The following is a 12,759-nucleotide window of genomic DNA, read 5'->3' on the forward strand; positions in this document are numbered from 1 at the left end:
TGTGTATAGTATATTGGAATACACTAGCAAAGATAATAGCAGAAAAACTAAACTATTGTATGGTCTTGGATAGGGATGCACCGATATATCAAATGAAAATTGCACTTTTGGGAAAATGGCGAAAGTGCAATTTTTCTGCCAAAATAGCGGCGCATCCCAGCTTTCTCTCCTCCCCGCTGGGCGCCGTTCTGTGTCCCAGCGGGGAGGAGAGAAAGGGTCACAGGCGGCCGAGCGCTGCGCGAGGAGAAGAGCGCTGTGAGCACCCGGCGTCTCTCCTTCCCACACCGCTCAGCCTCCTGTCACCCTTGGCAGATCGGTGTGGGCGGAGAGAGCCAGCTCCTTTTGAGGCGATTGTGGAATATATCTGAATGAAAGTCTTTGTGCCCAAAGTTCAGCTTTAATTAACAAACTGTTTGTTATTTGCTTGATACCAGGTTTCTTTGGAGGATGGTGGGATATGACCCTGACTCAGGGGGGCAGCTTCTGTCTGCCACTGAAGTAGCTACTGCTGGTTCCCTTTCTGGACTGGTCACAAGGGCATGTATTAGCCCTCTGGATGTCATAAAAATTCGCTTCCAGGTATTTTGTTATGTTTTTGTCTCATAGAAATTGGTTAGTTTCTTTAGCTTATAGCAAACCTGTCGATGACATTAAGCTGTTGGCTGACCACTTGGATTTGAATGCAAAAACCTCTACGTGTCATGCACCAGTTTCAGTTACATGTAGAACATCCAGGGACCCAGCAACTTGTGTGCTTTTATATGTACACAGTTGGTTCACTTCCTCCTAAATCTCAAGTCTTATTGGTTTGTGGGGCTGCCTATAATAATCATGGGCCAATAGTGGGAGTGAGCAAGAACTAGGGGCCATGGATGCGGGCCAGTTTTCTAGAGTCCAGTCTTATAATGTACAGGAATCCAAAAGGACCCAAATCCACAAATAATGAACCCCCAGCAACTTAAATAAAAAAAAAAAAAAAGCAGCTATACTCACCCGATCGCTTTCCCCCCCACCAATACACCCGCCCTCCAATCCAGTGCCAATCCTCTTCCGACTTTAATGCTTCCCAGTGTTATTCAACACATTCCCTGTGAGCATGTCAAGGGCTCACCCTCTGCCCTGGACTCACAGGAGAATTCTGCAGCATTTAGGATTCGCCAATGGCTAGAGGAATAAGAGGGGGCAAGGACCTGTGATGTCATTGGTCCTAGTCAGGACACTATCTGCAAGGAGTTTGCTTGTTCTCCCTATGCTTGGGTGGGTTTCCTCCGGGTACTCTGGTTTCCTTCTACACTCCAAAAACATGCCGGTAGTTTAATTGGCTCCTGTATAAATGAGCCCTGTATGTATGAATGTGAGATAGGGAACTTAGATTGTAAACTCCTTGAGGGCAGGGACTGATGTGAATTAACAGTATGTAAACCGCTGCGTAAATTGTCAGCACTATATAAATACCTGTAATAAACAAACAAACCTGTACAGCTAGTATAAAGTCAACCTGTGAAGCAAGATATATGCAGGTCGCCATTGCTGAGCTCATTGGAGAAAATGTTAGTTGCCTAGCTGTTATGCTGAACTTCTTGGCACAGAACGTGATGGCCAGATTATCAGGAATAGCAGCCCCCATTTTTCTGTTATCACTAATTCCTTTAAAATGGATCTTGAATTCTGTCAAATCAGGTAACATTCTTCTCAAGCCTTCAGGTATCTTTAAAAAGATGTCAGGCTACCCCTATTTCCCAGGGCAGCTAGACTACTGAATCCATTACTTTTGTGAATTTTTTTTATAACAAAAAACACAATTATTCAGTGAATAAGATGATCTTTGTGCTTTTATATTCCACAGCTGCAAATCGAGCGTCTGACTGGGCATGGTGTCCATGGGAAGTATAGTGGTATTGCTCAGGCAGTGAGACTGATTTTGAAAGAGGAAGGTTTGCCTGGATTTTGGAAAGGTCATGTCCCAGCACAGCTTCTCTCTGTCTGCTATGGTGCTGTACAGGTGAGTTCAGGATTTGAGGGGTAGACAGAAGAGCGGACGCTTTGGTTGCTTCAGCGGGAGGGGGATGCAAAAAGGGAAGAATCTTCAACCTGTGCTGCTATAATAGTTCTCAGCTCATGGGGAAGGGGTGTGTCTTTTAGCCTTTTTGTCTTAAAGGAGAATTATGAGGTGAGTGCTTTTCACTCAGCCTCATAACCTGAGCCGACCTGTGACAATGAAACTGTCCCAAGTCGGCTCAGTAGATCGGGAAGTGAGCGAACACATACCGGCCACCTTTAGAACTCAACTGACTCTCTGTCTCTTCAACCTACAGTTTATGAGTTTTGAGGTCTTGACTGAAGTTTTTCACACTTCCACCTCTCTGGACACACGAGCACCTGCAGTTCACTTCCTATGCGGAGGTCTGGCTGCCTGTTCAGCAACTTTGACTGTACAGCCCCTGGACACACTGAGAACACGCTTCGCTGCTCAGGGGGAACCCAAGGTAAGCCAAACTGCTCTTAAAGGAAATGCATAGCGATTGGGTTCATATTTTCTTTATATTTATGATCTTAGCTGGAAAAAAAATATTGTATTTTTAAGGTAGATGTAAAAATTAAATTTTTCATAGTTTGCATTCTTCTTTACGGGATGGAACGCAGAGGTTCAATCCCAGGAGTGAGCTTGGAGTGATGGCTACTTTACAACACACACACGGGGAGAGTCCCTTTGAGCGGCATTGCCGCGAAGGAGCATGGAGCCGGCTTCTCGACCAATAAGGAAGTCCGGCAGTCGGTCATGACCCGCCTCCCAGCTTCCTGATTCGCTAGGAAGCCAGCTTCACGCTGCCTAGCGAAACTGCGGGTTGTGATGTGTCGTCTGGCTTCCTTATTGGTCCAGTAGCAAGGCTCCATGCTCCTTCGCAGCAAGGCTGCCTTGCGGTGTTGTGAGAGAGCGTAAAGCTGGTGTGCTTTCGATAGAACACTGGCTTCCCAGACAATCAGGAGGGGTCATGACCCGGCTTCCTGATTAGCCGTGTCCACGCAACCTTTGGATGCCGGTATTTGGTATCAGCTAGTGCAGGAAAAAAATATCGGTACTCGATGCCAATCGGTGCATCCCTAATTTTTATACAATAACAAAAAATGGTGTAAAATGTATAATTAACCCCCCCCCCGAAGCAACCCAATAAAGGTCCAATTAAACACTGCTTACACTTGCAGCCAGCAGATGGCAGCCCTTACTTCAGAGGTTCTAGCATACATCTTTGCCCCCTCCCAAAAAATATTTTGTACTTATACTGTGCTGGAGATTTTCTTCTCGTTCTGTATAGTCAAAAGGTTGTTCCTGGGTCAAGAATTGAGGGAAAATCTGTGACTAGTTCTAATGCTTTCCAACCCTATCCAACCTGTACTTTTAAAGTTTAAAGCCTTTCATTTTGAATAGCATTGCATTGTGTGAGTGATGTATCTATTGCAAAGGGAAGTTCTCCCCAAGCATGAGAAGACATGAGGATTTAAAAGGAAGAGCAGCAAAGAGAAGGGAAACAACCATGGATTACAGTAAGGCACACATTACAGTATTGTTTCATGTTAAAAAATTTGAGGGTTTAATGTCACTTTAACTTCCTCTATTTCACAATGCCTCATGGGAGATGTAGTCAGCTCTCTATGCCAGGATATGACACGCACTGGTTACCTAGATCCTCCACTGGCTGTAGGAAGTACTGATCTAATAATAGGAGGATGTGACATCACTGGCAGATAAAAAACAAGGATTACAACAAAAGTAAGCACTTTTATAATAAATTGTTTGCTTCCTCTGACTGAGAGGGACTTAAATATATAAAGTGATGTGCATTCTGGAGTTCTTCTTTAAAGTGACATTAAACCCTCAGATTTTTTAACATAAAACAATACTGTAATGTGTGCCTTACTGTAATCCATGGTAGTTTCCCTTCTCTTTGCTGCTCTTCCTTTGAAATCCGTATCTCTTCTCATGCTGGGCAGAACAATTCAGATTACTGGCTGTAGGAAGTACAATTCAGATTACTGGCTGTAGGATGTGACAAATCTAGAAGATTTCGGAGCATAAATAAAGCACTAAATGTGAAACTCTTTCCAAAAAAATATGTATAAGAAATTTCCGTATGTTATTTGTGAAGTGTATGTTATGGGTATTGTCTCGGTATAGTGCATGAGGGGAATTGATCAAAACTGGAGCAGCTGTCCATGGTAACCAATCAGTTTCCACCTTTTCATTTTCAAAGCCTAACTGAACAAACTTAAGGCTCTGTTCACACCTAGGCGTATCGAATATGCGCATTTGTCGCGCGTTTCGTGATGTGCGTTTTTACCGCGATTCGTGGTAAAAAAACGCGCGACAAACGTGCGTTTCCGAGGGCTACTTGACTGTATCCCAATGGAAATGCGCGACAAAAACGCTGCAAAGAAGCTCATGTACCTTTTCAGGCGTAGGCCGTTTTGTAGCGTGTTCAGACGGGCTGAAATACGGCAAGGTGTGAACCATACCCATAGAAAACAATGGGAGTTTCATGTTTGAGCGTTTTGTAGAGTGTTCAACACGCTACAAAACGTACAGGAGTGAACCAGGCCTAAGAGAGAAGCTGATTAGCTCCAGATTTTGTCTGCTCCAGCTTGATAAATCCCCGACTGATGCTCTACAAAACATGAAGCACATCTAATTTCCTGTTTCTTTTCAAGGTGTATAAAACGCTACGCTATGCCATTGTCACTATGTTCAAGACAGAAGGATTCTTCACATTCTATCGGGGGCTCTGTCCTACTCTGTTAGCAGTGTTTCCATATGCCGGCCTTCAGTTCTCTTCCTATAATCTGTTAAAGAAAGTTTGGAATGCTTCCTCACCACCAAGCCATGATAAAAGAGGTGCTGAAACCTGACCGCATGTTCAGATGTCAACCTGTGTTCTTTCATACAGCGAGTTACAGTAATTGGCTAAAAAAGTTATTAATATTTATTTATTAGAGATGTACCGAAATTTTAGCCGAAAATGGCACTTTGGGCAAAATCTTTTGGCCGAAATTGAGGTGCATTCCTAGTTTCTCTCCTCCCCGCTGTCCCCTCCAGCATGTAAGAGAGAAACTGTCGGAGGAGGCCAAGCGGGGCAGGGAGGAGAGCGCTGTGAGCGAGTCACGGGAGGAGCGAGTCACCGATCAGGAGAGCGTTGTGTGGGCAGAGACAGGTGTCAGCTGTCACAGCAGGCCGAGCTGGCGATGATGGGGAGGAGTCAGCTGACAAATGAGACCGAGCTCTCCTCCCCGCACCGCTCGCTCAGCCTCCTGTGAGAGCCGATCCAGGATGGAGAACGGTATACAAACATTCAGCGATTATTGATCACTTAATGTTTGTAAATAATTGAACATAGTATGAGTTACTATTAGGGATGCACCAATACCAGTTTTTCAGTATCGAGTACCGATATATTTTTTTCAGTACTCACCAGTACTGAGTACCGGTGCAGTGTTCCCAGATTATCAGGAAGTCGGGTGGTGAATCATGACCCGTTGCCCGGGTCCTGATCGCCTGTGAAACTGGTGTTCTAGCGAAAGAACAATGGCTTCACTTGCCGGGCCTACCTGGCTTCCTGTTGATCAGGAAGCTGGGTGGCGAGTCATGAAGTGCCGTCCGGCTTCCTGATTGGCTAGGAAGCCTGCTCCATGCTCTACATCACTTCCTATTCATTCATGATTGTGTACATAGTAACTCACACTATAGCCACAATTTATGAATGAACAGGAACACTCAGTACAGTATAGAGGATTCCTGTTCATTCACTGCTGGGGCTGCAGAAAGAGATTGAGGACTCTGTGTCCTCAATCTCTTTTTCTATTGTAAAAGGGAAATATCAGGAGTCTGTAACATTTCACAGAAGCCCCCAGCAGTAAAGTTAAAAAAAATACAAATATTTAATGAAATAAATATAAAAGTTGGTGCACCAATACCAACCCAACAGTGAAGCATGGTGGTGGCAACATCATGCAGTGGGGGTGTTTTTCAGCAGCAGAGACTGGGGAACCGGTCAGGGTATGAAGGAAATCTGAATGGAGCAAAATACAGAGAGATCCTCAATGAAAACCTGTTCCACAGAACCTCAGACTGGGCCAAAGGTTCACCTTCCAACATGGCAACGATCCTGAGCACACAGCCAAGACAAAACAGCAGTGTATAGGGACAACTGTGTGAATGTCCTAGAGTGGCCCAGCCAGAGCCCTTACTTGAACCCTATTGAACATCTCTGAAGAGACTTGAAAATGGCTGTCTACCGACAGTCCCCATCCAACCTGACTAAACTTGAGAGGATTTGCAAAGAAGAATGGCAGAAATTCCCCCAATCCAGGTGTGCAAAGCTTGTTGCGTCATACCCAAAAAGACTCAGGGCTGTAATTGCTGCCATAGGTGCTTCAACATGGTACTGAGTAAAGGGACTGAAAACTTAAGTACATGTGATATTTCAGTTTTTTTCTTTTTAATAAATTCACAGACATTTCTAAAATTTGTTTAATGTATTTTTGAAATACTGCTGGTGCAAGTGTGTGAATTCTAGCTCTATATTACCTTCTCATAATCTGTTACACGACAATCAATATGGACACAGAGAGAACAGATGCATTGCAAAAGATGCTGAAACTCCTCCATTATTCATTTATGGAATGTTACACTAGTTTATTCTTCTCCTATTCATAGTCTTCTTTGTCTTTTATCTGTTCCACTACACGTAACACGATTACCTATATTCTTCCTTGTATTCTTTAAACAGGTAACTTAAAGAACCTTCTTTGTGGTAGTGGAGCTGGAGTGATAAGTAAAACTGTCACTTATCCGCTAGATCTGATTAAAAAAAGGCTTCAGATTGGGGGCTTTGAACAGGCGAGAGCTGCATTCGGAGAGGTAGGCACTTATTATGTAATAGTATTATTGTTATATATCTTGGTATGTGCTAATGTGGAAATTTGCCAGGGACGATTGTGGACGATTTGCCAGGGGTCGCCCGGGAGTCTCCTGCTATTAGATAGCGGCTCCCGGCCGCCTGGGAGAGAAACACTTTCTCCCGAGCAGAGTAAACCTTTTTTGTCTGACATTGGGGGCCGTAGGCCGCCGTAAGTCAGAAAAAAAACACCATAGGAATGCATAGCTAGATTCCTATTGGCTATTTAACTTTGCAATAGCCAATAACAACTAGCTATTGCACCCGCCCTCTGCTGCTGCCAATCAGCAGAGGGGAACCTGAAGTTCTCCATCAGGTCCCCACTACTGATTGACAGCAGCAGAGGGCGGGTGCACTAGCTAGTTTGCTATTGCAAAGTGAAATAGCCAATAGGAATCTAGCTATGCATTCCTAGGGTGTTTTTTTTGTTTTTTTATTCTGACGGCGTACACCAGTGGTTCTCAACCTGTGGGTCGCTCTGTGATTTCTGCTGTGCTAGGTGAGGGTCCTCCTCAGCCCTCACCTAGAGCAGCAGTGTCAGTTCTCCCTCTCTCACTGGATCACTGCAGGTCCTTAAAGTGATCCAGCACCGCCTTCACAGATTCACCAGCCTTGCTGGGCCATCCCGAAATAAAAACAGGCCTCTGGACAGCCCGTTTTTAGGAGCTGCTGAAGGAAGAGTTAAAAAGAATATAGCTACTCACTTCCCGTAGTATACTACACCAGATACTTATTACTTCGTCCTTGAGCAGCTTAAACAGGCCTGTCCTGAAGGGTGATGGCCTCATGTTTGAGTTTCCCCTGAAACCTCACAAAGTCTAGAGAAGCCTCTAGGTCCAGATGACCACATCAGCAAATTTGCAAGTGTTGGTTCTTTCTGCAAAACAAAGGGCTTCTTCCCCTACTGTCCTCCTTACCACCTTTTCAAGCATGCTTATTTCCTGTTTTTCCAAAACTAGCAACTGTATGTAGTAGAGATGCACCGAAATTTAATTTTCTAGACCAAAAATAAATAAAAGATTTGTCCGGCCAAAACCAACACCGAAAATTATGTTTTGTTGGGGTTTTTTTCCTCCAAACTTTTTTTTCCCCCAGAAAAAGTTTTATTAAGTTTTCCAACAGTACAAAAATTGAAAAAACATTCAGACAAACATTTGCCAGTGTGCATAGTCACATATGTACACATTGTGCTGAGGTCAAATACAGCGTATAACAGTCGTCAAGTTAGGCTCCTCCCACCTTTTTGAAATTATTTTATTTGTACTTTACTGTTGGGGGCTTTGTGGAAATATCAGGGGTCTATACAGACCCCTGATATTTCCCTTTTTAAAATAGAAAAAGAGTTTGAGGACACAGAGTCCTCAATATCTTATTCTGCAGCCCCTGTTATAAATGAACAGGAAGCCTATATACTGAGTGCTGCTGTCCATTCATAAACTATGTAATTCAGTTAAAGTAATTCAGTTACTATGTCCACAATCTTTGTAGTCTTGGTTTGTGGGTACATGGTGGATGCTACATGATCCAGCTACCTCCTTGATTTTGCTTTATTATACATATTATATTATGCGTTTGTTTGTTTTATCTTTGAATGTAAATCATTTTTCATTTTCCTACTGTGTATATTTTTTCATAGTAATAAACAATATTTATGGTGCCCCTTGCTAGAAACAATGTAACGTCTGCTTGAATCATTTTATTGTCTCTGATGCCGATATTATGCCATAGCATAGTATCAGTTACTATGTCCACAATCATGAATGAACAGGAAGTGATGTAGAGCACTTCATGTTCATTCATAACTGGGGACAGTGGGAGCATACTATGCTCACAGTTATTTACAAACACTCAGGGATCAGCTGATCACGGAGTGTTTGTACTTCGCTCTCCACCCTGACTCGCTGTGACAGGAGGCTGAGTGGGGCAGTGTGGGCGGAGAGCGTAGCCTCTTGACAGCTGACTCTCCGCCTGTCACAAGAGCCAAGCAGGCGGTGCTGAGCTGCATCCTCCCCGCTTGGCTTTCTAAACCTTCTCTCCTCCCCGCTGGACACTGTGGATCCCTGCTGCCTCTGCCAGCAAGGGCAGAGGACCGCAGGGGTGATTGGATGGGACACAATGGGGAGGAGAAAAATTAGGGATGCACATAATTTTCTACCATTATGGTACTTTTGGCAGTTTGCCCAAAGTACAATTTTCAGCCGAAATATTTCGGCTGCTAAAATTTCAGTGCATCCCCAATATGTAGTAGACTATACCAATGTCTGTGTTAGCTCTATACGATTATTGGGCTTGCTATACAATCTGTGAAGAATATCTTCTTGATTTATGTTTACTTGTTGCTACAGGTCAGAACGTACCAGGGTCTCCGAGACTGTGTATATCGGATACACCTAGAAGAAGGATTAAGGGGCTTTTTTAAAGGATTGTCCCCAAGTTTGCTCAAAGCTGCTGTTTCAACTGGACTCACCTTCTTCTGCTATGAGATGTTCTGCGGCATGTTGTGGAATTTGAAGAAAACCAGAGAAAGTCAAAAGGTGGACAAATGAATCTGTAAAAATCTTATCTGTTACAGTGGCACTGCAAATACAGTACCAACTACATTCTTATCTCTCTGTGAGAGATTATTTAGTCATACTTGCTGATATTTGATTGGCTGTCTCAATTTAGAGTGGTGCTCAGAAGCCTAATCTTTTACAATTTTGGTCATGCAGGAATATGGGGTGATCTGACCAATCCATACACACGGCACTCACATCAGCCCATGGTTGCTGTATACAGTCCTGGCCAAAAGTGTTGAGAATGACACAAATATCAATTTTCACAAAGTCTGCTGCTTTAGTTTGTATGATGGCAATTTGCATATTCACCAGAATGTTATGAAGAGTGATCAGATCAATTGCAAAGTCCCTCTTTGCCATGAAAATGAACTTAATCCCCCAAAAAACATTTCCACTGCATGTCAGCCCTGCCACAAAGGGACCAGCTGACATTATGTCAGTGATTCTCTCGTTAACACAGGTGTCAGTGTTGACGAGGACAAGGCTGGAGACCACTCTGTCATGCTGATTGAGTTAGAATAACAGACTGGAAGCTTTAAAAGGAGGGTGGTGCTTGAAATCATTTGTTCTTTCTCTGTAAACCCTGGAACACATGTGCAGTCATCACTGCTTTGCACAAAAAAGGATTCACAGACAAGGATATTGCTGCTACTAAGATTGCACCTAAATCAACCATTTATCAGATCATCAAGAACTTCAAGGAGAGAAGTTCAATTGTTGTGAAAAAGGCTTCAGGGCGCCCAATAAAGTGCAGCAAGCGCCAGGACCGTCTCCTAAAGTTGATTCAGCTGCGGGAGCGGGGCACCACCAGTGCAGAGCTTGCTCAGGAATGGCAGCAGGCAGGTGTGAGTGCATCGGCACGCACACTGAGGCAAAGACTTTTGGAGGATGGCCTGGTGTCAGGAAGGGCAGCAAAGAAGCCACTTCTCTCCAGGAAAAACATCAGGGACAGACTGATATTCTGCGAAAGGTACAGGGATTGGACTGCTGAGGACTGGGGTAAAGTCATTTTCTCTGATGAATCCCCTTTCCGATTGTTTGGGGCATCCGGAAAAAAACTTGTCCGGAGAAGAAAAGGTGAGCGCTACCATCAGTCCTATGTCATGCCAACAGTAAAGCATCCTGAGACCATTCATGTGTGAGGTTGCTGCTCAGCCAAGGGAGTGGGCTCACTCACAATTTTGTCTAAGAACACAGCCATGAATAAAGAATGGTACAATAACATCCTCCAAGAGCAACTTCTCCCAACCATTCAGGAACAGTTTGGTGACGAACAATGCCTTTTCCAGCATGATGGAGCACCTTGCCATAAGGCAAAACTGATAACTAAGTGGCTTGGGGGAACAAAACATCGAAATTTTGGGCCCATGGCCAGGAAACTCCCCAGACCTTAATCCCATTGAGAACTTGTGGTCAATCCAAAAAAAAACCCCACACAAATTCTGACAAACTCCAAGCATTCAGTATACAAGAAATTGCTGCCATCAGTCTGGACGTGGCGCAGAAGTTGATTGACAGCATGCCAGGGCGAATTGCAGAGGTCTTGAATAAGAAGGGTCAACACTGCAAATATTGACTCTTTGCATAAACCTAATGTAATTGTCAATAAAAGCCTTTGACACTTATGAAATGCTTGTAATTATACTTCAGTATATCATAGTAACATCTGACAAGAAGATCTTAAAACACTGAAGAAGCACACTTTGTGAAAATGTGTTTGTGTCATTCTCACAACTTTTGGCCAGGACTGTACACAGGTAGATTGGATCATTCTATACTGCCTATTTGATATCCCAACAGCTACTGATTGAGAGAAAAGTCTCCTTATCCAATGCATGAACTGGGCTGTTTGAGAACTAAGGTAACCCATGATCTTCCTATCTATTAGTATTTTAGGAACTCGTATAAGTGCCCTGTGCTTGTATTTTAAAATCTCAATCCCCGTTGACAGGAGCAGGAGCTAAGACGCTATCAGCACTGTCCTTTACTATGCACAAATGGGCATTTGGGAAACCCTTCCAGGTATCCCTTGTTGATCATACATATTGACTCTTTGACACAGAGGTGCTGTTAAGCACATTTTAAAACCTGTTGATAGAACAGAGTGCACATGCAACACTTCGATATTTGTCTAAGAAAGCTAGTAATGAGGACACAGGCAGGTTTATGGCTTGTAATCTGTGCTATGAACTTGACAGGCAGAATCACATTGCTTTTAGAAATCAACTTCACTTTCCATGGTGCTATTTTTGAGGGCCTGTGTTTTATATGCTTCAAGGGGTGCATAGGTAGTCAAATAACAAGGTTTAATACCATCACCCCTCTCTTTTCTTTGTGATGTCCTTCTAACTCTAATATGAAATGTAAAACATAAACTGCAGTCTCATCCTAAATGGTAACCACACAAGCAGGAACTCCAATTCCCCTCCGTACCTTAGCTTGTTCCTTTTATAAGTTGGATCCATTAGCAGAGTGAACTGCTTGGTGGAGTCAGATTATGTCTCAATGAACCTTGAATAGTGCATGAAAATCCTTCACCTCAGAAGCATGACACAGTTTATAGTTTCACCACAGATGAGTATGTGGCATATATGTGTCGGTTTAGTCCATGCTAGAGGACATTTTAAAGATGCACTCCAGGCAAAAGTTAAAAAAAGACACTTTAAATCTATTTATGTATGTATTATAAAATTATTTGATGTATTTTTATATAAAACTCATTTGGGTGCCTCAATATGTCTTGATATCTGTCTCTATAATATTCTGCACAGCAGGACTCAGAACTCTGCCTGTGCAGAGACAGGTGCCGCCTGTAATAGCGCGCAGACACCTTTACATCCGTATGAAAGGACACGGCTACATGTTGACCCCAACCTGCACATCCATGCATGTCGGGATGCACGCACGCACTTATATATAGGCTGCACCTGTCTGACCCGGTAGCAGTTCTCTGCGTGGGTATATAGTGAATGGTTAGCTTACGATCTACAGTATAGTAGTGGTCGTTAATATGGCTGAAGTATCTTTCATTTTACTTTATTTATAAACAAAAAAAAGTATTTTTTGATGTTTCAAGATTTCCTGTTGACATGTTTTGATAACAATCTTTGTATTCTTGGTTTGTGGATAAATGGTGGGTGCTACATGATCCAGCTACCTCTTGGTTTTGCTTTATTATACATATTATATTATGCGTTTTGTTTTATCTTTGAATGTAAATCATTTTTCATTTTCCTGCTGTGTATATTTTTTCA

At 43.2% G+C, this 12,759-nt stretch overlaps 1 protein-coding gene across 1 annotated transcript; it reads left to right on the plus strand.

Moving 5' to 3' along the window:
* The first annotated feature begins 446 nt into the window (after positions 1–446).
* On the plus strand, positions 447–9,578 carry SLC25A19 (solute carrier family 25 member 19). Its single transcript, XM_018561544.1, has 6 exons — positions 447–579; positions 1,847–2,002; positions 2,316–2,486; positions 4,705–4,888; positions 6,780–6,910; positions 9,293–9,578. Exons 1-6 carry the CDS (start codon positions 448–450, stop codon positions 9,491–9,493), a joined length of 975 nt encoding a protein of 324 aa, XP_018417046.1. The 5' UTR covers position 447; the 3' UTR covers positions 9,494–9,578.
* Positions 9,579–12,759: the final 3,181 nt, after the last annotated feature.

Source organism: Nanorana parkeri, unplaced genomic scaffold, assembly GCF_000935625.1.
Source record: "Nanorana parkeri isolate BGI_ZX_2015 unplaced genomic scaffold, ASM93562v1 scaffold529, whole genome shotgun sequence".
Lineage (NCBI taxonomy): Eukaryota > Metazoa > Chordata > Amphibia > Anura > Dicroglossidae > Nanorana > Nanorana parkeri.

What these genes read in the sequence shown, in the direction of transcription:
- SLC25A19 (XM_018561544.1), top strand. Translation starts at nt 448, where the DNA reads ATGGTGGGATATGACCCTGACTCAGGGGGGCAGCTTCTGTCTGCCACT. An exon ending in TCATAAAAATTCGCTTCCAG is followed by an intron (nt 580 to 1,846) that starts GTATTTTGTTAT and finishes TATATTCCACAG; the next exon opens with CTGCAAATCGAGCGTCTGAC. An exon ending in CTGCTCAGGGGGAACCCAAG is followed by an intron (nt 2,487 to 4,704) that starts GTAAGCCAAACT and finishes TTTCTTTTCAAG; the next exon opens with GTGTATAAAACGCTACGCTA.